This window comes from Tamandua tetradactyla, chromosome 3 (assembly GCF_023851605.1).
Source record: "Tamandua tetradactyla isolate mTamTet1 chromosome 3, mTamTet1.pri, whole genome shotgun sequence".
In the NCBI taxonomy this organism is placed as follows: Eukaryota; Metazoa; Chordata; class Mammalia; order Pilosa; family Myrmecophagidae; genus Tamandua; species Tamandua tetradactyla.
In genome coordinates, this window is record NC_135329.1 from 149,990,847 (window position 1) to 150,016,632 (window position 25,786).

At 37.5% G+C, this 25,786-nt stretch overlaps 1 protein-coding gene and 1 pseudogene across 1 annotated transcript in view; both read right to left on the reverse strand.

Annotated features, from left to right (window-relative positions):
- PDE11A (phosphodiesterase 11A) overlaps nucleotides 1–25,786 on the reverse strand; it is a 480,527-nt gene continuing 454,741 nt past the window's right edge. Inside the window, exon 22 of the mRNA XM_077151782.1 lies at nucleotides 1–5,591. Within this exon, the coding sequence (XP_077007897.1) occupies nucleotides 5,406–5,591 (186 nt within the window). The 3' untranslated portion in view covers nucleotides 1–5,405. The remainder of the gene's footprint in view (nucleotides 5,592–25,786) is intronic.
- Nucleotides 13,580–25,769, reverse strand: LOC143676814 (ADP-ribosylation factor-like protein 9 pseudogene; annotated as a pseudogene).

The window sequence follows — 25,786 nt, forward strand, 5'->3', positions numbered from 1 at the left end:
ATCTTTAAGTATTTATTAAAAAACAAAGACATTTAGGCCTCTTAAAAGCAGACTGTTTCAAAAACATGGATTGGTTGCTATGAAATGGTCAAGCATTCTATGATATAGTATTCTTAAAATGAAACATCAGCCTGGAAACTCTACACAAAAGATTGACTTCACGTGATTCAATTGAAGACACATTTCCCTTCTTTCATGTAAAACAATAATAATTAGGAAGCAAATCAGTAGGGGACCCTTTTTAGATTATTGTACATCAAAATAAAAATGGCAAAAGCAATTATTCCCCCTAGGGAATGAGAATCAATAAAATCTAGCCTCCTATTCCTACATCATGCTGTTTTCTAAAAAAAAAAAAAAAAACTTAATCTTTTACATATGATTTAACCTCAATCTAAACTAAAAAAAATTGAAATTCTAATACACACACAAAATGAGCATAGAGATAAATGATGGCCTCAAATAGCACATTTTTTTCACAGCAAATATTCATTTACTTACTAAAATATATTATTTCTATACCAGTCTATACACTCAAAAGACATTGGTGTAGAAATACTACACAGATAAACAATTTATCATTAGCACTGCTGAGCGATGTACCAAACATGCAAGAATTTTCAAAATTAAATTAGAAAAATGTACAACCCCAAATTACAAGCTGAGGAAAAGGTAATGCAAGTAATGTAAGCATGACATCAAGCGTTGCTAAACTCAAATGTTCATCATGAAATTCTACAAATACACCCCCATTTTATTTCTGCCATCTATGTGTTTTATTCTATTATTGTTCACATATGAAACTTGTAAAACTTGGCCTTCTTGTAGCCAGATTCAATCTTTAAATTTCCTGACACATTTGAGTTTGGGGAGTTCTTTACAGCCCATGGCAGAATAAACTATGTTTTTTTAGAGACTGTTATTCTGAAGCAGATAATGAAATTTTACTACAGTGATACTGCCAGAGTTTTTAGGTTCCCAACTTAGGTTTGGTTTTGTTGCTTTAATGAATCATTGATGAGTTTTTATTTTTCCCAGCCAAAGTATTTCTCTTTAGATTTAAATCTTTCCCTAATATGTTTAGATTTCTGTCCTCCTTGAAGGAAACCGCGTCACTCTTTTACTATGGATGAAATTGTTTTTTTAATTTTTCTGCAATTCATAAGAGTCGGCAGAGAAATGTATTTTTAAATAATTACACTACAAAGTAAATTGAGCAGACTCTGTTTAGTGATCTAAGGTAAGTAAAGTATGATAAACTTTGATACAAGAAAAAAGCAACTGAATTCTTATGGCATTAATATTAGATAACGTTATTACACAAACACAATTTTAAAGATTATTTCTAACTCACACATTTTTACAAATATGAAATGCCTGGAAATGTATAGACATCTCAGATTTCAGAAATGGACAAAATGTACATGTAGTATACTTTTAACTATACTCACTTCAAAAATTTATTTCTAAATTAAATTGACTACCATTTATGAGGTAACTGTGATATGGGATAATCTAAAACTGTCATTTTATGAAATAAAAGGATACAGTTTTAAAAAGTTGTTTTGATGACTCTTTCATGATCTTTAGAGACAGGTTCAGATATATCTGTGGTCAAGTTACTTTTAAATGTATCCCATGTATGTAATTTGTTATTTTGTCTTCAGTAAGTTGACCCCTTTAGGTTTGCTACAATTTATTTGAGAAGAGTGAACAAGAAAGTTATCTTAAAAGTTACACATGGCTTGATCCTTTGATGTGGAAATGAATAAAAGCCAGCGCTTTTTTGGACCTAGTTCTGGGTGATGATTGGGCAACGTGAATGAACTCAATACCTCTGAATCATTCATTTTAAAATGCTTAATTTAAATTATGTGAATTTTACCTAAATTAGTAGGGGGCCGAAAAAAGACAATGCTTTAATTAACAGATGGAAAGCCTACCACCTGGAGAGTCCCGAGATTACAGGTCCAGACAGTGGCTGAGCCAGGATGGAGCCCTGTCCACTGCATGCCTGATGGTTCCCTTTATGTTAGGGCGGGCTGTCCCTACTTGCTGGAACTGGTCATTGTGGGCAGTGCATGTATTACTTGCTTAATGACTGATAATAAATATCGTATCTAGAAAAAAATACATCCATAGACAAAGGAGGATAAAGTCATTTCAACCCTTAATGCCAAGAGACCTGAGGAATCGGACATAATCTGTTAGTTTGGAGTTGTTTTATAAAAAGGCTTATGTTTCAAATGCCTTTCTCTAGTATATAATAAACATTAATACTCAGAAATGGGATGATTTCTTTATATTGGAAAAGAAGAATATATGAATAGCTACAACAATTTTTTTATATTGGAAAAAAGAATATATGAATAGCTACAACATGCCTCACATTTTTGCAAAATTAAAAAATGATTTAGAAAAGGGATTAAAAATACCTAAACACCCGAGTTCATCCTCTAACCACCGGGGTTGTTGGCCCCAAGGGTGCCGCTACCCTCCATTTCTGCTGCTTCATGGTTGTGGAGGAGCAGACCCATGGCGTTAGTCAGCAGTTCTGAATTCTGACCCACAATGAGAAAGATACCTCAAGACAGGAGAAATAGATGGAGGCAATTACAAACGGCTACTTGATTGATGGTGGACATTGTCAGGGCTCCGCTGTATGGCAGATTGCAACGGTGTTGAACTCCCCTCGCTACCAGTGGATGTTGCTATTGGCAACGGCGCAGTGAAGCCAATAAAAAGGCAAGAAAATGGTAGGAAAACTGAACCTTAGTAGAAGCTGTAGGGTTTGTGCTATGAATTATGTTCCCCTTAGCAATATGCAGCATCAGTGTTCAGGGTAGCTGAAGTCTTTAGAAGCACTTGCAGTCTCTGTCAGTCCCTGGGTCCAGTTTATAAAGCGCGTGCTTTAAAATTTTGCTCTACATGGACCAGTATCCTTCTTGGGCTCTTTATTTCTTTATTGTTGGGGGAAATAACAGATGTGGGTTCATCTCTGCCTCACACAGACCGGTTTTTAATTCCCATTTGTGATATAAACATAATGTGGCATTATACCCAGATACACCTGCAGTGCTTCTGGAACTGCAGACACGATGACGTCTGATATCGCCCAGACTAGGGTCTGTGTCTAGCCCCACCCACCCTTTGTTCCTCACCTGAAGGAGGAGACAGCTCAGCAGAAGCTATTTTCTTTTATGGCAGAGTGATTCAGAAAACTGGCTTAATAAAATCCATAAATCTGGACAACCTCCTCTTACCTGCCCTGTAGAGGCAGTTTTTCCTGCACACATTTTCTCTGGTTTCTCCAGTCTTCCCTGCAGAGATAGGCATAAAGGATAACTAGGAACACTATTTTTAGGGTTTCACATCCTTCCTTCTCTATTTTTGTAAAGCCCCTCCCTACTCAAGTGTCTGTCTTTTCTAAGCAATCGGGGACAAGATTCTACACCTTCTTTTTTGGGAGGGTGGGGAGTCAGAAGTGCCATTGTTCTTTTGGATTGACTTTAACCTTTCCTTTGGCAGTTCTCTTCCTATCTGCCTCAATCCCTATCTTTCCTCTATAGCTCTTCTTTCTTTTTTTCTTTTTCCTCTTTCTCTGGCTTAATTTTTTTTTTTTTTTTTTTTTTTACTTCATTTCTTACCATATAGAATCTTGTAACCTGCTCTCCCCTCACTACTCTCTTGGTACCTTAATTTACCCATTAATTCTTCAAACATTTCTCGAATATTTACATTGATGCCAGAAAAAACAATGGAACTTGGCCCCTATTTCTCTAACATTTGAGTAGTAAAATTCACTCAACAGTAACAAAAGTAAAAATGGTGTTAAGTTTTTATACTTTTCAGATCTTCAGTGGATCTCAGGGATCAGCAGGTCCAAGGACTTTCAAACTTTTTCAGATCCTCTTTATGGGCCACTACAACCATAATCAAATAGATGAGGATTTGCAGGGGCTCTGGATCCCTGCTTCAAACAGAGGAGTCCAGCTTTTAGGTATTTTATATCTTGGGGATTTCTTCTAAGATTTATTTGAATAAAGTTCTAAGTTTCAAACATGTTTGAAAATAATTTCCTAGTGTATTTTCATTTTACAGATGAGGAAACAGGGTGTCAGAAGTTAAATGATTTGTCCAAAGTCATCCAATCAATAATGCCAAAGCTAGGAATAGAAGTCTGCATTTTTGCCTAGTGTACTTTGAATAAGGCATGCCATGTCCTCAATCTTTCAGGTAAAATAGCGGAGCAAAGCAGCTTTCTAGTCATTGCATCTACTGATTACAGTTTATTCTTATATATTATAAACTTGGCTTAGTTAAATTGAACAAACTCACTTTTTTCCTATAGAGCATATGTTCTCTGTCCAAACTACTTATTAAGCTTTCAGAGATTATTTCTTACACTTAAGGACAAGTCCAAAATTGGGGACCCCTGCATTTGGCTTTAAACTTCTTACTGGCAATAACCTTAAATTTTATACCAAAACTCATTACTGGGAAACTTAAGGCAGTTGGGTCTCAGACTCTATGGCTCTGCTATGTTCTGTGAAATGTCTATCACTGTTGAAAATAGTTCCTAAATGTTCATGTACCATTTGTGGTAAATCCAGCAATAGATTTCCTTTCATCTTTAAAGTCTATTAATCCATTCCTTTTGGGACAGGGTGAGTCTATAGTGGAGGTTGAATAAAAAACTCTGAAATAGAGACCATGATCCCAATTTGAATCCCAAATTATGACTCTTATATGAATCACCAACCAGAAAAACACATTTACTATATTCCTACTATGGATCTCTTTGGGAAAAACTAGGATTGGTTAAAATTTGTAATAATATAGTTTGTCTTTTAGGTAGGTAATTCTAAAGGGTTGGATCCATCACTAAGAAACTTCAGGATTTGTATTTTTAATCCTGAAGTTTTAATACAAATACAAATAATTTGTATTTGTATAGAATACAAATCAGGTACAATCTGGCACAAAAAGACACTCAGGGAGAGGATGCAAAAGCAGGCAGCATTTAGTTTGTAACAAATGGAAGAGCCATAGACAAAATGAAGCAGTGCCAATGATGCCAGTCACTGTTGTGTGTTCCATCAGCTCAAAGCAAGCAGGGGCCAATGGACCTCAGGTCTTTGGATCCACAATGGCTCTGCCCAGAACCTGGTTTCAACCTGTGTACTCTGCCTAGTATCAGAGAAAGTTGACGGTCCTGGGACACACTCACTGCCACCACCCCCTCCTTTGTCTTTCTTTCTGTGCGCCTTCTCCCCTGCTGACCACATTTCAAGGGGAAAGCCCAGGCATGCTTCACTGCACATCCCTGAGGCCTGAGGACGGACTGAGCTCAAAGAAACAAAAGGATGATGTGGTTGGACTGAAGCTGGCCCTCTGGGCTGCAGTCATTTTGCAGCAGATGCCAATCCGCAGGTTTGGTTTCTGTCTTCATTGGCCACAGTGAGGCTGGCAGGGGAAGAGGAGGCAATAGAGACCAGCAGCCTTTTCTGGTGCAGCTCTTCCCACTTTCTTCTGTTTGCAGCCACTGAATCCAGCATCGGTTTCAGTTTCACATTGACCTTTACCAGAGCCTAAAGCAAAACACAAAATAGGTAGGGGAGAAAGAAACTAGTCACTGACTTGATTCCCCAGCTTTCATTTGCGAGAAGAATGGAAACTGGTATAAAAAACAAAAGCAATGATTATCATGTTTGCCAAACATGAGCTATTTGAGAAATAAACATGTATTTAATGCTATTGTGTTTTATTAATCAAGTCTATGCAGTATTAACAAAACAAAACAGGACAGCTGTGTACAACACTGGAGCTGCCAGCCATGGACACTACCATCTTGTTTTACATCCACATCAAGTGCCCTGAATGTAAGGATGGCCCATCTGGATTTATTTGAAAGAATAATTCTACAGCTCTCATTTCAGATGCTACTCAAGGATGGGGACGGCAAGGGGCGGCATCTAGGATCTTGCCTCTGAACTCGGGGCTGGAACAAATTCAAGAAGCTCAGGTTAAATAGCAGGTAAATATCTTCTTAGAGGCCAGAGGATCACAGATTTCACTCTGCATAATGTGGAAATTCCATTTTCTCTGTTTCACTGATTTTTTTTTAAGTAAAAGGTGAATCTTAAAGTTCCTTTTTTCTTTTAAATGCATGAATATATGTTCTTTATTTAAAATTTTATTTTCTATTATGAAAGACCTCCAACATATTTAACTTCTAAAATATGATCACTAAAAACATCTATCAAGCATCTGTATACCAATAAGTATGAATAATAAACATAAGTGAAGCTACTTGCATAAAACATAAAAAATAATTTGGGGCCTTTTATTTTCTGGCCAGTCAGTAAAAATGGAAGTAAGATTTTGATGACAATTTCATCTTTTTAAAACATTGCCTTTGTCTTTTTTTTTTTTTAACTTTTTATTTGTATAATATACGTACAAAGCAAAGAAATAAAAAAGCACTAGTTTTCAAAGCACTCTTCAGCAAGTAGTTAGAGGACATATCCCAGAGTTTGTCATGGGCTACCATACGATCCTCTCAGATTTTTCCTTCTAGCTGCTCCAGAATATAGGAAGCTAGAAGGAATAAATATATATATATTTTAACATCACAATTGACTTTTTTTTTCTTTTTTGTGAAAAATAACATATATACAAAAAAACAATAAATTTCAAAACACAGCACCACAATTAGTTGTAGAATATATTTCAGAGTTTGACATGGGTTACAATTCCACAATTTTAGGTTTTTACTTCTAGCTGCTCTAAAATACTGGAGACTAAAAGAGATATCAACTTAATGATTCAGCAACCATATACATTTGCTAAATCCTTTCTTCTCTGTATAACTCCACCATCACCTTGACCTTTCTGTTCCTCTCTTTAGGGGTGTTTGGGCTATGGTCATTCTAAATTCTTCATATTGGAAGAGTCTGTCAATAATAGGGGATAGGGAGATGGAACTACCTGATGTTCTGGAGAGAATGGGCCCTCTAGGTTTCAGGACTTATCTGATCCAGGGACCCATCTGGAAGTTGTAGGTTTCTGGAAAGTTGCTCTAGTGCATGGAACCCTTGTGGAATCTTATATATTGCCCTAGGTGTTCTTTAGGGTTGGCTGGAATGGTCCTGCTTGGGGGTTTGCAGGTTATGATAGGCAGCAAGGTTTACCTGAAGCTTGCGTAAAAGCAATCTCCAGAGCAGCCTCTTGACTCTATTTTAACTCTCTCTGCCACTGATACTTTTTAAATTACACTTCTTTTCCGCCTTTTGGTCAGGATGTAATTGTTGATCCCATGGTGCCGGGTCTGGATTCATCCCTGGGAATCATCTCCCACATCACCAGGGAGACTTTCACCCCTGGATGTCATGTCCCATGTAGGGGGGAGGGCAATGATTTCACTTGCAGAGTTGGGCTTAGAGAGAGTGAGGCCGTATCTGAGCAATAACAGAGGTCCTCCAGAAGTAACTCTTAGGCATATCTGTAGGTAGTCTAAGCTTCTTCACTACCTATGCAAGCTTCACAAGAGTAAGCCTCATGATCAAGGGTATGGCCTATTGATTTGAGAATCCCTAAAGTTTGACACAGTATCAGGGGGTTCCCTGATGGTAAGGTTTAATAGTTCCATATTATTTCTCCCCTCCCTTGCCTTTATCCTTTCCAAATATGGATTTGTTTTAAAAATAATGCTTTTCTTCCCCTTGTAGTTATTTTATATTTTTCTTAAATAATGTGTGTTAATTTTGGGGAATATAAAAACCAGAGATTAAAAAAAAAAGAAAGAGGGCAGCCACGGTGGCTCAGCAGCTATGCTGGAGACCCATGTTCGATTCCCGGTGCTTGGCCATGCAAAAAAAGAGAGAGATGACTTGTAATCCTACAATTCAAATAACCACTGCCTTGAATGGAATTTTTCTGTTATGTTTTCTAATTGGTTAAGTTATCCAAACATCTAAAATATGTTTATATAGTGATGTTTTTATAATAGCAGTTTGCAAATAGGCAAAACTAATGAGAATATATAGATTTTTTAAGCATTTGCATTTCTTGGATATGTTTCTAAAGCTCAGAATCCCTAACAAGTGTAAAAATGTGGCATTCCCACATGAACTAGGAGGGGCTTCCACTTATGAACACCTACTATGTGTTAACTACTTTGCCAACAGCCCTACATACTTTATCTCACAATAGCACTACATTTTACAGATGATAAAAATACCTCTGTCATGTGTTAGGTTCATGCATGTTGTTTAGTCCTTCCATGGAAGAAGAAAGATACAAATCTATATAGGAAGTTAAGGTTCCTCTTGCTAATCTTACCATTTGAGTTGGAAGTTATGTAGAAAACCACACAAAATCAAAGTTTGGATACTAGCCTTGCCATATAGGATGAGTATACAGGGAAAGCTATTAGGGACGTAGGGTGAAAGGGTAGCTTTAAAAATTAAAGAAGAAAAAACAAAGAATAATGTTAAACATCTTGAAAATGTGTGGTTTCAACCTTTGTCAATAATCGGTTTAAACCAGGCTATAATTTGGTTACTCATAAATTTTTAGAGAGTATGCAAAGTGACTGAAGACATGAACTTCTGAGGGTCATTTTGAGTGCGATTGCTATTGTCATCAAACTAGAGTAAGGCCTGACACCAGGAACTTCCTTCCTTTCTTCCTATTTATTTCTGTTATATGTATCTTTCCTTCCTTCTTCCTTTCATCTACCCTGACATCCATCCACTTTGGGTGTGTCTAGAATTCTCGTGGATTCCAGCATTGTTCATTGAATGGAACCTTTGTTACTTGGTGCTTCCCCAACCCTTGAGATTTGGAAAAACTTGACCTCAAACCTATTTAATGCTCTGGAGACTTTTAAACTCCTGTCCATGATTTCCAAGCCTTACTTCCTTCTGCTTCTCTTTAACTTCCTTCTTGAGACCAGTTGGCCTTCTTGATTCCACTCTGCATCAATCCCAATACAAAATTTCAATTCATTTTCTTTTCACAGGAAATCCAATCACCCTCAACATTTTAGATGTTTACTAACTTTATTGAAGAGTAGGGGTTGTCATAGGAGAAGAATACCGCTCACTGACTCATCCCTACATGCTCTTCTCCCTCTTATGGGCCATAGTCCTGATTGCCACCCCATGGGAAGAATGAATAATCCAGTTTTCTTCCCAGTCCTCTCTCACTGCTTTCATTTAGAGTTGCCCTACTAGCCAGTCTTCCCCAGCTTCCCTGGAATTATGGTAAATCAAATTTCTTTCTCTTGTTACACTAAATCTAACAAGGTAGTCTTATTCCTATGAAAGAAGAAAGAGAATGGGGTTTGGGGGCGTTGGCCCATGAAAAATTGATGTTTTCACTTTATGCCTTGGGTCAGTTAGCTTCTTTGGTTCTGTGGCCACAGTCTACCTCTAATCCCATGTAAATCTTTTGCAGGTGTGTATCATTCATAACAAGAGGAACAAAAGGTGAGCTTCAGGGTAAACCACTGCAATCCCAGCACACTTCCTGAAAAGTCTTCTACAAGCATGACCTGTGCAGTTAGGGAGTGGCCAATGGAAAGCTCTCCAACAGGAAGCAAAGCTCTTTATGTTGAGGATGGCAGAATGTACCCACCCCAGGAAGGATTACATGCCATCTGTTAGATTAGGCCTGATTTATCCTCCCTGCTCCCCCACCCCAAGACCCTCTACTCCAGGGATTTACAGGGATACAAGTAAAATGTAACTAGAGCAAAGTTGGGGGAGGGGTTTGAAAACCTCAGAAATCAGATACTGTAATGAATCAGATACTGTAATGAAATCATCAGAATGAACCCTGCTGATGTGGATCTTCACATGATGTCCTTAAATAGAGTACAACTTCTCTCTCTCTCTCTTAAAAGTGATCTCTCTCTCTCTCTCACACACACACACACCCCAAAACCCCCAAGAAACAAAAAACCCACATCTTATTTAAAATCAGATGCACCAGTTATCCCATATGCTAATAAAATATAGCAACATAATAACTCAGACAATGATCTAAATCCCCTTTATTTCCATAAGAAAAATGTAGGTGCCCATTTTCTGCTGAATATTTAGTGTTTTTATTTAGACAATAGTGTGAGGTAACAACTGCCACAGTTTTATGTAGTAGAGTTTTGGCACAGCTCCTCCTCACTCTGATCAAGACTTTTAATTAAAACTGACTGTGATAATTCCTATGGAAATTAGTGTTAATGCTAGTTTCCTGCTTCAAAAGCATTTCTTTAGAACTTATTTTTTAATCCCAGGAGCACACATTGGAATTTTTTTCTGGTTAGAAATGTAATTAAAAACTCATTTGATTACTATATTTCTGGCTCTGTTTTACTTATTAAATTCCTGTAATCAGTTTTCTTTTATGAAACTGCTGGGAAATGATCTCAATAGCAACACATTTTTCTCTTCCTTGGCAGGTTCCCGAGCATTTACTAAATTACATTCATAGCACCTGCCCATGATTCGAATTACTCTGCCAATTTATTCTTTAAACCATTTAAGTTTATTTGGCTTAGTTCCAAACAGATTTCTTTCCTTTATCCTGACTCCTTCTTCTTCCTCTTGCTTCCACTGTGTTGAATAAAATATTTGGGGGTATACATACTTCTCAGAATTCCTTCTTTTCCTGTGTTTCACATTATTCTGACACAGAATTGCTATACTAAGATACTGCTTGCCTCTGGCCAGGTGCTGGTTTTAGGCAAAGGTAGCCTAAATTCTGTCCTGAAGAATTACTTTTACCACACTATAAACTTGTCCTATGAATTCAATTAGCTGAGAGAATATAGGACGATTAGAAAATCAGCAATATTATCATTTCCATGTGATAGATTAGAGAACTGAGATGTGGTAAGGTTAACTGTCTTGTCTATGGTCATGTAGTGATAGATGGAAACAGGATTTTTGCCTAAGGCTCTTGAACTTTAAATATTGTATGAAAAGTTCCCTCTTGCAGAACTAGTCATCCTTTAACACACAATTCACATTCTGCCTTCTCTGTGAAGTCTTCTCTGGTCTTCTGGGGGTAAAATCAGGCTTCCCCCTAATTTTACTTTCCTATAGCATGTTCTCTAACTCACTAAATATATCCATCATACCAAAAATGTGTTAGGATTTTTCCCCAGTACTTTAAAGATGTCTTCTAGATTACATTTTTTTTCTTTGCATACAATTTGTTTTTTCCCATGCTTCCTTTCTGGATTTTTCTTTTTATCACTGATTTTAAATAATTTAATTATGATGTACTTTGGTGTCATCTCCTTCATGTATTTTCTGCTTGGGGTTCACTAAGAATTATAGTTCTAGTGAATAAACAAGTATTTGCAAAGTCCCCTTGGGAAAATGGAGAGAAAGGGGGAAAATTCAGCTTCTCCAAGCAGAAAATTCTTGATATTCTCACAAGCAGTGGGGACAACCAAAGCAATAGGTTAAGCCCCCAATCTTGGGGTTTGTTCATATGAAATTTAACCCCACAAAGGATAGGCTAAGCCTACTTAAAATTAGGCCTAAGACTCCCCAGAGAACCTCTTTTGTTGTTCAGATGTGGCCTCTCTCTCTCAGCCAACACAACAAGTAAACTCACTGCCCTTCCCCTCTCTATGGGACATGACCCAGGGGTGTGGACTTTCCTGGCAACATGGGACAATAATCCTAGAATGAACTGGGACTCAGCACCAAGGGATTGAGAAAACCTTCTCGACCGAAAGGGGGAAGAGAGAAATGAGACAAAATAAAGTGTCAATGGCTGAGAGATTCCAAACATGGTCCAGAGGTTATCCTGGAGGTTATTCTTATGCATCAAGTAGATATCATCTTGTTATTCAAGATATAATGGAGAGGCTGGAGGGAACTGCCTGAAAATGTAAAGCTGTGTTCCAGTAGCCATGTTTCTTGATGATGATTGTATAATGATATAGCTTTCGCAATGTGACTGTGTGATTGTGAAAACCTTGTGTCTGATGCTTCTTTTATCTACCTTATGGACAGATGACTAAAACATATGGATTAAAAATAAATAAATAATAAGGGGAACAAATGTTAAAATAAACTTAGATTGAAATGCTGGTGATCAATGAAAGAGGGGGTAAGGGGTATGGCATGTATGACTTTTTTTTCTGTTTTCTTTTTATTTCTTTTTCTGAATTGATGCAAATGTTCTAAGAAATGATCATGATGATGATATACAATTATGTGATAAAAAAGAATGTTCAAATTGTATGTTGGTTGGTTTTATTAATAAAAATTTAAAAAAGAATCATAGTTCTGTAAATTTACAATTTTCATCAAATTTGCAAAGATTTCTACCACTCTTTTTTTACCATTACTTTTTCTGACTCCAGTTATACATCTGTTAAGTCACTTGGTATTCCACAGCTCAGCAGATGCTCTGTTCATTTTTTGTTTTCAGTGTTTTTTAATTCTTGGGTTTCATTGTGGATGGTTTCTGTCACTGCATCACTGAAGTTTCTTCTGCAATGCTTAATCTACTGTGAATCCTATCTACTCTTTTTAATCCCAGAAGCTGTAGTTTTAATTTCTAGAAATTTGGTTTGGGTCTTCTTTATATCTTCCATGACCCTGTGTCTCATGCTTAATTTTTCCTCCATCCTCTTGAACATGTAGAATATAAGTCTATTAACTGTTTTAATGCTCTTATCTATCGATTCTATAATTGATATCATTTCTGAGACTGTATTGACTTTTCTCATATTAGGTGGAATTTTCTTGCTTCTTTACATGCCTGGTAATTTTTTCTTGGATGTCAGAATCTTGTGGTATTGGGTGCCAGATTTTTTTTTCTTCAAGTCTTCAAATATGGAATGCATTTAGATTGCTTGGAAATAATTTGATCTTTTTGAGGTTTGCTTTTTCTTTCTTTCTTTTTTTTTTTTTTTTATGATTTAACAACAGGAATTTATTGGTTCATGGCTTCAGAGACTAGAAGGCTTGTTTCCTTGCTCCCTCCTGGGGTCTGTATCTTCTGGCTGGCCAGTAATCTTTGTGGTTCCTTGGCTTTTTCACCACATGGCAATGCATATGTGGTGTCTTTTCCTTTCTCTTCCAGGTTCTGTTGACTTCCAGCTTCTTGCTGCACTATGTGGCTTTACGTTCCAAATTACTTTGCTTATAAGGACATTTCAGCCACCTTCACTCAGTTTGTGCACATATTAACTAAAACACCTTCAAAGGTCCTATTTAAAAATGGGTTCAAATCATAGGATCAGGGATTAGGATCTGGACATGCCTTTTGTGGGGGATATGATTCAATCCCCAACACTTGCTAATGTTCATTTTAATTCTGTTGTTAAAAATCTAAATCCCCCAAATACATTTTTTACAAATATTTAAAGTCCAAAATCTAAATAAAGAGATACTCTTAATAAATTGAAATCTGTATATGCTATGCATGAGAAAATAAGAAATGGCTTATTTTTTATTTGAAAGTGGAAACTTTTGGCTATAAGCCTGTCACTCAACACTCCATGATGACATGCGAGCTGACGGTGAGCTGAGGGCCTGGGCCTGGTCAGGTCACTTTTTATCCTCTGCCAGGTGTGCAGTCAGGTTTTTGGTATCTTGCATGATGGAGGGAACCTCTGAGCCATTCTCAGTCACTTGGGTTCCAAGCAATAATATCTTCCTATCATTTCCCACCTCAGAAAATTCCAGAGCCTCCTGGATATATGTGATATGATAGGCTGATTCAAGATCCTGTTTGTTTGCAAACACAACCAGAGGAAGGATCAGGTTTGCTTCAATTAGTTGATGAAGGTGTTTTTTGGGCTTCAAGTAATTGGTTGTGATCTGCTGAATCCGCCACAAAGATCAGCAGTAATCCCTTGGATAGGTACACTTCCCAATAGAAATTGGAAGTTTTACTGTCACCAGTGGCAGCTTGAGCAGGAACCTCATCAAGGCACTGCTGTTCTCTTTCTCTCTTAAATTGTTCCTTTTCTTTCTCAGACTCCTTTGCTTGCTCTTTCTTTTTTCTTCTTTATTTTGTTCATTTCCCCTTACATTTTTCTTTCTCCTTTCCTTTTTCCTTAATTCTCTCCTTCTCTGACTCCTTCCTTTTTTCCTTCTCCTTCTCTTTCTCCCCAGTTTTCTTTTTCCATTTCCTTTCTTCCCTTCTCTCTCTTCACCTTTCCCGTCTCCATCTCTACCATCCCCATTTCCTTCCCTTCCCCCATTGCCCACCTGAGGTTTGCTTCTCAGCTTTGTTAGGTGGGTCCAGAGTGCCTTTTAGTCTAGGATTAATTTAATCCCACTATTAAAGCAACACCCTTCTGAGAATGCTACCTGATGCCTTATGCTTTCCCACTCTCATTTGTAGGTGTGTCAACTATTCCAGCCTGTGGAAGCGCTGAGTATTGTTCTACTTGCTCCTTTCTGCTGGTTCTTTCCTCAGCCTCAGTAGTTTCCTTACATGTATGTGGTTATCTACTCTGAGCTGAAGACTTGAGAGGGTCCTATACAGATCTCTGGAACTCTGTCTCTCTGCAGCTCTCTCCTCTATGGTACTCTTCCCTGGGAACTCTAACCTCCTGTGCATCCCCAGATTCCAGGATCTGTCTCCTCAACTCAGTGAGATCACTGGGCTTTGCCTGGGTTCCCCCCTTCCTATGCTTAGGCCTGGAAACTCTCCCTAGGTAGTAAGTTGGGACAATCATAGGGATCACTTTGTTTGTTCCCTTCTCTCAGGAATCACTCTGATGTTCAATGTCTAAAAACTGTCATTTAATATATTTTGCCTTTTTTCTTATGTGGTAATGGTGAAAGGGAAATCTGCCCTTGTTACTCCATCATGGCCAGCAGTGGATGTCCTTTGATACTGGTTTTAACAATTCTATCTTTCCAGTATCCTGTGAGATTCAAAAATGAAAATAGAACCTTTTATCTTTGTATCTCTAGCACCTAGTACAGTGACCCCTGGGACTAATAGCTCCCCCTCTACTCCTCCCACAGAGCAGTGCCAGGAGGAAGGGCCAAGACTAGGGCAGCTGCCAGCAGCTGAGGTCAGGACGTTCTGACCTGCTATAAAATCCTGCTATAAAAACAAATCCAGAATGACCCCCCTTGGGAAATGAGTATGGTATTCTCTTATTACCATTATTCCTGAGACCTTGTTTTTATCAGTTAACCAAGGCTAGGAGCCAGTTCTGCCTTTGCTCTCCCTCTGCCATAGTGAACTACATTTGGTCCAATGTGTGTTTATTTGCTGACCACAACCATTTCTTGGAACTTGACTGTTGGATGGATAGGGCAGATTGGGGGTGGGGAGATGGGTCAAGAGAGTAAACAGAGTCGTGCTCTTAAAATGCCCTGCAAAAGTCAGTATTCCTATCCTTTATGCCGAAGGGTCTCATAGAGGAACACTTCCACCAAATTAAAGCCAGATTTGTCTTTGAGTCTGAAAATGTCCAACTGTCTTTAAAAACAGAGAAAATTATCTGAGTTGGCTATTCATTTATTTTACAAAAAGGTAAAAGGGATATGGTTTTGGCCTCTTAATGTTGACTTATATTTCCAGAATTGCTGGCAATAGGATTTAGCATTTCCTACTCTCTCTCTAACCCCACCTTACCCAAGGAAATAATCAGAAACTAAGAAAAGAGATACAATGCATGGTAAAGGACAAATAAAGTATTTTTTTAAATATCAATTTTTAAATAAAATGTAAAATAGACTTAACCCATCTCAAATATTTGTTTGAGATACTCTCCCTTCTATGAGGATATATACCATGATTATTTGTTCTCTAAGTGAAAATGTCAAAAAGCCCATTTGGAGGTTGGTATTCTGAAATGGAAATCACTGATGATATGACCAGCTGGTGTGAGCCCCACTCAGACCTTTAATAGGAAAGAACGGAGAGCATGCAAATGGTGGGAGGTCCTGAAATTTTCTTGAATTCACTTGACTGGCCAGTCACAGATGCAAAGAGCATCTCTTAGAAACACGGGTAACTTCTACTTCAGAGAGGAGAAGCCAATTGTGGGAGCAAGTCCAAAGTTTTAAGTTAGTGCATTATTGAACTGCTACTCTGTCTTAGTTTCCAAAGTGTAGTATTATTTATGATGTGAACTGACACATTCCTGGATTTAACATGCCATGCTGCAGTGATGCAGCCGACTAAGAATCCTGTTTGGTTTGCCAACCTTCCACTCTTCCATTGTGTTGTAAAGGCCAGAGAAACAGCAAACCAACTGTGCAGAACTGAACTTATCACCTTCCCTTCAAATCTTCCCTTGCTCTCAGGTTTACTGTCTTGGGGAACTGAGCATTTTCATCCCCCCAGCTGTTCAACCCAGAAATCTACAGTTCATCTGCGACATCTCTCTCTCCTTCTTACCCCCATATCCAGACTATCACCAAGTCCTGTCAATTCTACTTCCAAATTTCCTTTCTAAGTCAGTCTATTTCCATATCTACAACCCTAATTCAGACTACCATCATCGTCTCCACTGTTTTAAATCTGCTACAGTCTACTAAATGGTTTCCCAGGCCTTCTTCCTGCTCCCATTCAATTGACAACTCACAATGAAGCCAAACCAGAGAGGTTTTTCAAAGACACAAATACAAGACTGCCATTCTCTACTCTGAACCTTTCAATGGCTTCCCTCCCATAAGAAATAAATATGTTTGCCATATAGAGTCTGTGATGGTTGATATCATGTGTTATCTTTGCTAGTTTATGGTGTCCAGCTATTTAATCAAATTCTGGCCTGCATGTCACTGTGAGGTTATTATTTTTTTTTCTCGTTTAATTTTTAAAATTAAAAAAAATGTATATAACAAACAAACGCAAACATTCTTAACTTATGATCATTCCATTCTACATATATAATCAGTAATTCACAATATCATCACATAGTTGCATATTCATCATCATGATCATTTCTTACAACATTTACATCAATTCAGAAAAGGAAATAAAAAGACAACAGAAAAAAATTCATACATACCATACCCCTTGCCACTCCCTTTCATTGATCACTAGCATTTCAATCTACTAAATTTATTTTAACATTTGTTCCCCCTATTATTTATTTTTATTCCATATGTTTTACTCATCTGTTTGAGGTAGATAAAAGGAACATCAGACACAAGGTTTTCACAGTCACACAGTCACATTGTGAAAGCTGTATCATTATACAATCATCTTCAAGAAACATGGCTACTGGAACACAGCTCTACATTTTCAGGCAGTTCCCTCCAGCCTCTCCATTACATCTTGATTAACAAGGTGATATCTATTTAATGCATAAGAATAACCTCCAAGATAACCTCTGGATTCTGTTTGGAATCTCTCAGCCACTGACACTTTATTTTGTCTCATTTTGCTCTTCTCCCTTTTGGTTGAGAAGGTTTTCTCAATCCCTTGATGCTGAGTCTCAGCTCATTCTAGGATTTCTGTCCCATGTTGCCAGGAAGGTCCACACCCCTGGGTGTCATGTCCCACGTAGACATGGGGAAGGCAGTGAGTTTGCTTGTTGTGTTGGCTGGAGAGAGAGGCCACATCTGAACAACAAAAGAGGTTCTCTGGGGGTGACTCTTAGGTCTAATTTTAAGTAGGCTTGACCTATCCTTTGTGGGGTTAAGTTTCATATGAACAACCCCAAGATTGGGGGCTCAGCCTATTGCTTTGGTTGTTCACACTGCTTGAGAGAATATCAAGAATTCAACTTGGGGAAGTTGAATTTTTCCCCTTTCTCACCATTCTCTGAAAGGGACTTTGCAAATACTTTTTATTCACAGTTCAAATAACTCTGAGATTTATCAGGGCATCACCCTGGACAAACCAAGAAAATCTCATGCCCTACTCAAGGTTCCATGTACTTACGGTGTTCAGGTAAGCTGTCTACATAAGTTACATTAGGAAATGCACTAGTTAAAATATAAATTTTGTACCAAATAAACATTTTTTGCTTTAGTCTCACACATAAGTTAAAATTTTAAAATATTAATTACTATCAATTTTCAACACCCTGCAGTAGTGACATCCCTGTGTTCTTCCTCATGCAAAAACATTTTTTAAATTTGTACATTTAGTCACTATCATTATACACTCTAGGCATTCCTAGATTATACCATCGCAGTCTTTACCATCTATCTTTCTTTCTGATTTCATTTGTGCCCCCCAGCCCTCCTCCCTCTATCAGTCTCACGTTCAGCTTCATTCAGTGTTTTAACATAATTGTATTACAGTTAGGTAGTATTGTTCTATCCATTTCTGAGTTTTTACCATCTTGTTGCACAATCTGTATCCCTTCAGCTCCGATTACCCAATATCTTACCCTATTTCTATCTCCTGATGGTCTCAGTTACCAATGAAATTCTCCAAGTTTATTCACTAATGTCAGTTCAACTGTGAGGTTATTTTATAGAGGGATTTTGCATCTATGATCAGCTGATTGCATCTGTGATCAGCTGATTGCATCTATGATCAGCAAAAGGAAGAATGCCTTCAGCAATGTGCAGAGTCTCCTATTCAATCAGTTGGAGGTCTTAAAAACCAGAACTGAGGATCTCAGAGTTTAGAAGAATTTCTGCCTCAATTGTATTGGCTTTTGCCAAAATTTCCAATCAGACTGTTTTCCCTGGGCAATTGGACTAAGAACGTCAGCATCACCTTTATCAGAATTTCCAGCTTGTAGCCTGCCCTAAGGAATTCAGATTTTGAGCCCCCACAGTTCTTTGATCTTGTAACAAATCTCTTAATAAGATATCTTGTTGGTTTTGTTTCTCCAGAAAACCCTAAGACAAAATCCAAATCCCTCAATATGGCCTATAAGATCCTATCAGAAACGGATAATTGTGATATTAGAAGAGAATGAAATGCCAAATAAAACAGAAACAAAACCACAAAACCTGACGGAAAACTTGGATTATAGTACAAAAATATATTGAAATTCCACAACAATCCTGCCAAATTTTCTAGAAAACTTGAAATATACCCCTTTCTACACATTTTAACATTCTTTTGCATAAACAAAACAAAAGCAAACTTCGCATGGTGGTTTTTGGCAGGGTGGAAGCTGAAGTGTTAGTACATGTGAGAGCAGGTGGAGCTGGTTGTGGGGTCCAGATGGGAGGCAGCAATAGATTTCTCCTAAACCTCTTCCATTCCCTCCCAGTTCAATGGTTTTTGACACTGCAGGTTGTGCAAAAATTAATTTGCATTAAAATGCTTAAGATAATGTATCAGCTACCATAGGAGACTTCCAAGAGTTTTTAAAACAAACTTCTAAAAGCAAATAGAACAATAATGGTGAATACAGAAGCAACCCATGTCTTCTTTAGATAAATATTTTAAAACATTTACATTAAAGATACCAGACATAAAACCTATTGTTAATGTATAATTTGGTGAAGTCGGAACATTAATAATTGCTTACATCTGTTATAAATAGCATTATGCTCTATTTGTGCATTATATATTTTATCTTACTAAGTCCTCAAAGTGACAATATAAGAGAGGTATGTCCATTAGTAGCCCATTTTAGAGATAAGAAAGTTGGACTTAGAAAAGTTTGGCCACAGGATCAGAGTTTGGATCCAGGTCTCTGACTCTAACATATTTGTATTATGTTGGAATAGAACTGTACTTCCACGTTGCCCAGTTTTGCATAGGGCAGCCTTGCTGGTTACAGTTATGGATGAAAAGTGAACTTCTACACAAGTATTGTTTGTCCATCCTAATAGATGTTTTCCATAACAGAAAGTGCTGCTGTGGTATCGGATTTGTTTATGTGATTTAGGTTTGTAAAGACCAAGATTGGTCAGAGAGGCAGGTAAAAAAGAGATCACCGGGGAGAATGAACAGGGTTCAATGTTGTCCAAATACAAAGTGGGAACTTTGGAAATAAGACCAAGAGTGCACTAGTAAGTAAAGGCCCAGGCAGAGGCAAGAGCTTTAAATAGGTGACTCAGTGGGCTCAAACCAGCTGAGGATTTGAAATATGTTTCTACTGCATTCTTCCCAGTCTAGAATGCAATGGAGTTTGAGGGTTCTTATGGCTTCTGCCTCATTTGGGGACAGCGGCATCTATTTTGCCAGTTGATTACCAAATATCCAACTTAGCTTCTCTTGAGCTTAAGAATGGTCAGGAAGGTGTAAGCAGAATTCATTAGGTAGAACTTCTGGGGAGATTTTTTAGTTTTGTTAGAGATAATTGAGATCTTAAAATCTAAGTAATGTGAGACAGTTACCCAAATAGAACTAAAAATAATAAAGCAACAAAAGAAATGCTGAGTATGAGGGCAAGCAAATTCATTAGAATCCAATGCAAGAATGATTCAGATCTGTAATTGGAATCCTAAGGGCAAAATCTAGCTAAGTTATAACTGTAGATAGTGCTTGTTGCACTGGCGTCTAACATCCTGAGAGCTAACCACAGTACTAGTAATAACTTAGAAAGAAATCATTTTCTTTCCAAGGATTGAACCAGATTAGCAGTACACATAAAAAGGGAAATCACAATAATGCTTTATAGCAGTTTTCTCTCCCTCTTTTTACTCTCTTTCGATTTCCTTCCTGACTTGGAAGGTTGCTCGTTTTGCTTATTTTATTTATGTGCTCAAGAAATTACTTTGTGGTATTCACAAATGACATTCACATTATGAATTAACGAGGCATGAAGTTTGGTCTCCTGGATTAACTTCCATAATATAAGGCAAGTGGCTTAAACCAAAATGTCTACAGGGCCAGGCTAGAGAAGTTAATGAATGGAGTGGGCTGCATGATATAGTTGGGAGTGGTGGAAATGGTGACTAACTGGACATTTGGCAATTTTAAAAAGTGTTCAAACAAATGAAAACATGTCTGTGGGCTGACTCTATTCTATGGGCCACTAACTTTTCTTTTTGGCTATGACCACAGAAATGTATTGGCTCATGGTTTTGAGGCTAGAAGAGGTAGAAAGTCAAGATATCAAGGTATCACAAGGCTTGCTTTCTCCCCAGATCTATAAAATTCTGGTGCTAGCAATCTGCATTCCTTGGCTTGTATCTCTGACTCCTGTGACTGAACCATGTCCTCTCCTTGTGTCTGCTCTTCTGGTTTCCACTAACTTGTGGCTTCTGGCTTCTCCCTGTGATCTTCTCCAACTTCGGGCTGCTGGTTTCTTCTCTTTATAAGGCATCCAGTAATCAGTAATACAGATTAAGGCCTACCATCCTTCAGTTGGGCCACACCTTAACTAAAAATATCTTCAAGAGGTCCTATTTACAGTGGGTTCACACCCACAAGAGTGCAGATTAAGAATGTGTTTAAAGTGGGGTACATAATTCAATTGAACATGACTGTTTTCCATTAGTTGGTGTTCTTTAAATATAACATATATACAAAGAAAAGAAAGAAAAAGCAATAATTTTCAAAGTACATTTCAACAAGTACTCCAACTTGCTTTTGTCATACAGAGTAAGAGTAAATTATACCTTGCAAAAATGAATTAATGCATATTAAATGTTCCAGGCACTGTATTAGGAGATCTCCATAAATAAACTGATTAAACCTCACAACAGCACTGTGAGATATTGTTGGACGTGCTTGGACAGATGAGGAACCTGAGATTTGGGAAATTAAGTTAAAAGAAGTGAAGTTTACATGATAGATATATGGCAGAGCTAGAAGATCAGTCCAGGCTCGTCTGACTATAAAGCCATACGTCTTCACATCAGGGATATCAACTGGGACATTGTTAATTTTAGGGTCTCACACCTAACTGTAGAGTGTCAAAGATGATGGAGCTACTTTTTTTTCTAGTGGTCTGGACACTAGTTCAGGGCAAATGCGTAGGAGGAAGACAGCCATACCAAGTAAGGAAGAAACACCACCTCCCAACCATTAGGTGTAGACAGTGCATCTTTTATCTGTGACTCATCAACTGCCCTCTGAAAATGAAACATGGCTTTTAAGTGGTGAATGATAGGCAGGCTTAAGGACTGCTCCTAGAAGCAGAAGCAAGAGTTGTCTGTTCTGTTATAATGAGTCCCTTTAGGATACTGTCCTAGGTTATCCTGTAGGTTGAGTTTTCAAAGCAGACTGGTAGCTAATCAATCATGTTCACTGTGTAGGCAACTCTGACTCGGAAGAAATGGCCATTGACCCAGAAGCCACAGCCTTTGATGAATGGGGCTTCATATAAGAGGTTGTTGGAACATGTAACTAAAACACAGCCACATGGCTAAGCCACCTCTCCACAAACCAGAATGTTTTCTACTAAAACCATGCCACCTGAGATTTTATAGAAATTTCTTGAAACCGTTATTTTTGCAAAGTTCAATGGGTTAAAAGGACCATTTAAAAAAGTAATTTGTTGAGCTGCAAGCAAGCATTCATTAACTAGACATTTTTTTGTACCTCTCATGTGACTAAGATCCTAGGGTTCCCCAAACATAATGGATTGGATGCCTGCAAGGGACACAACTGTACAGATATGGAATTGCAATTCTGTGCCCTTAATGTAAATGGTAGTCTGACTAAGGTGCTATGGGACTTTCAAGAATGAATTCCAGAATACTCCATTAGCTTTTTGCTTTTCTTTCTTTTCCTTCTTCTTCTTCTTTTTAAGCTTATATTTGAAAGTCCCAAAATAGTTAAGACAAATTATTTGTACTTGTTTTAGTCTGCCAAAGCTGCCAGAATGCAACATACCAGAGATGGATTGGCTGTTCAGAAAAGGGGATTTGGTTTAGTTAAAAATATATAGTTCTTCAGAGGAAAGGCAGCTCACTTTCAACTGAGGTTCTTTCTTACATGGGAAGGCACAGGGCAATCTCTGCTGGCCTTCTCTCCAGACCTCTGGGTTCCAACAGCTTTCCCTGGGGTGATTCCTTTCTGCATTTCCAAAGGCCCGGGCTGAGCTGTGAGTGTTGAGATGAGGTATGCTGAGCTGCTAGGGCTGTGCTATGCTGAACTTTTACATTTAAGCATCCAGCCAATTAAATCAAATGTCATTCATTGCAGCAGATACTCCCCCTAGCCGACTGCAGAAATAATCAGTGACAGATGAGCTTCACATGCCATTGGCTCATGTCCACAGCAACAGAACTAGGCACCTTCACCTGGCCAAGTTGACACCTAAACCTAACTACCACAGTACTAATGAGCTGCTTAAGTGAGGGACAGGCAAATCTGATGATCGTTGAGCTTTGTAGAAGCAGCATTTCTTGTGAGAATTCAAAGACAATCCTCACGCCCAGTAATAAACAGTGCTCCAATTCCAGACAGCGAGGAACCTTTAAAGCCTGTGTATCCCAATCTCCAGATCCACAGAGGCAGACCCAAAGTAGCCATGAAATATGCTTTTACTGTGGGTAGAGATTAAAAATTAAAGTTAAATTAAACTAAAAGTAAAGAAAATAATCCAATGTTATTTTGGTGGTCTCTCACTGTATGATAAGGGAAACTGCTTTTCTTAATTTCATTATATAATAAAAAAATGAGGTTTTGGAGAGAGAGAATAGGAAGACAAGATAGGAAATTTGTAACATACATCACTGGGTATATGTCTGAGGATGTTGTTCTGTTAGTCAGCCTTTGTCTATAGAAAGGCACTGATCTGTCCTTCTGGTAAAGAGCACGCTATTAGCTATTCTTTAATTATACTGCTAACTTCCCCAAAGTCTAAAATATGAGAAAAGTTGGTATAGTGGAGGCAGGGGGACCAATACCTTGAATATGTTTATTATATTTTTGAAGTGAAATTAAAGGAAGGAAACATAAGAATTTTATGGATAAAAACTTCCTAATGGGCAACATTTTCTTTTAAATGTTGGGATATTTTATATTAATTTAACTTTCAAACACTGAACATTTAAAATTAAATAACCACCCCAATAAAAAGACAAACTAGATTCGCTTTTGAATGAAATTCTAAAGTTTTTATGGAAAAATAAACAAAAATACCTAGAAAATACTGAAAAAGAAGAGTAATGTGGAGATGAAACTAGCTTTATTGGCAGACAGATCAATACAACAGAAGAGATTCAAGCCTAAAAATAGAACGAAATTTATAAGGAAATTTAGTATTTAACACAGCTGATATTCCAAACCATAAGGAAAAAGATGAGTTAAAAACTGCTGGGGGGAGACCAAGTAGCCCAAATAAAGTTGGATGTTGACTTCACACTTTACACCAAACCGAACCAAACCAAACCAGGTGAATCAAAGGTATCATTATAGAAAATGAAGCCATGGAAGAACTGAAAGAAATTTGGCAAGAATTTTTTTAACTTTATAATTTGGAGTGGGAAAGTTATTGTAAATACGACACAAACCCAGATGCCATAAAAAAAAAAAAAAGGGATTCAGGAATCTGACCATGTAAAATTAACAAAGTGAAAGGATAAATGGCACACTGGTAAAAATTTTACCTCTTAGGTTACATATAACATAAAGAGGAACTAGGTAAAGGTTTAGTTTCTTAGGCAAAAATATGAAGCGTTTACAGAAAACAACAACAGCAGCAAGTGCTCTTAAATAAATAAATCTATACTAAAAATATGACCATGTTCACTTATAAATTAAATTTATAAACTAAATATAAATTAAAATATAAATTAAAACTACAATGAGATAGATTTTGCATTTATCCTATTGGTAATGGTCAAGAAGTTTTGATAATGTTATGTTGTTGAAAGTGTGGGGAAAAGGCACCTCATCCATTGCTGATGGGAATATAAATTGGTCCAAACTCCATGGAGAGCAATTTCGCATATCTACCAAAATTTCAAATACCCATACTCCAGAGGCCAAGTAATCCTACTTCCAGGAATTGATCCTACAGTTGAAGTATGGAAAATAATGTATTTCTAAGGATATTCATTGCACATTGTTTACAATAGCAAAATATTAGAAACAACATCAGTGTCCATTAATAATTAATTCCTAGTTATATAGTTCATTATCTATCTTTATTAATTTAATACTATGTGGCCATCGAAAAGAATGAGAGAGTGTTCTCCAGTGTCTTGGAGCAGCTAGAAGAAAAAATGAATAATCATGGAACTGTAACCATACCAAACTTTAAAATCTGTTCTATAACTACTTGTTAAACTTTACTTGGACATTTATTGCTTTTTTGTATATATGTTATACTTCACGATAAAAAAAGAAGAATGAGAGAACTGTTGTTATGAACATGAAAAGGAATAATCTCAAGAACGAATCAAGTAGAAAAAGCAAAGTATAGAGCAGGATGTATACTATTCTTATATACGGATGGATACCCACAGCAAATTTTTGCTTTTATATTCATGGACTATCTTTGGAAGCACACATAAGAAATTAACAGTGGTTGCCCCTAGTGAGACATGCTCCTGGAGTAACTGGGGGACAGGAGTGTGCGTTAAGATCACTTTTCTCTAATATTTTTGTGACTTCTGTATCTTTTGAATTTTGTACTGGGCTTGTATATAAACTATTTAACCTAAAAGTCTAACAATAATCAATAAAGGAATGAGCAGTTTTTGGTCATATGTTAAAATTATTAAATAAGTCATCCATTTGTTAGTAGAGAAGTCTGCAGAGTACAATGATAAAAAAAAGAGAGAGAAATCCTTATTTCACAAAATCAAAATAATTCAAGGCTTTATCTCCAACAACTATAAAATTATTTTAACACGTGGCCGCTGCTACCGGGACTCGGTCTGCGCGCCAGCACCCCCTGCCGACAGCTCCGCCACCATGGAGGACACGAACGAGTACAGCAACATAGAGGAATTCGCAGAGG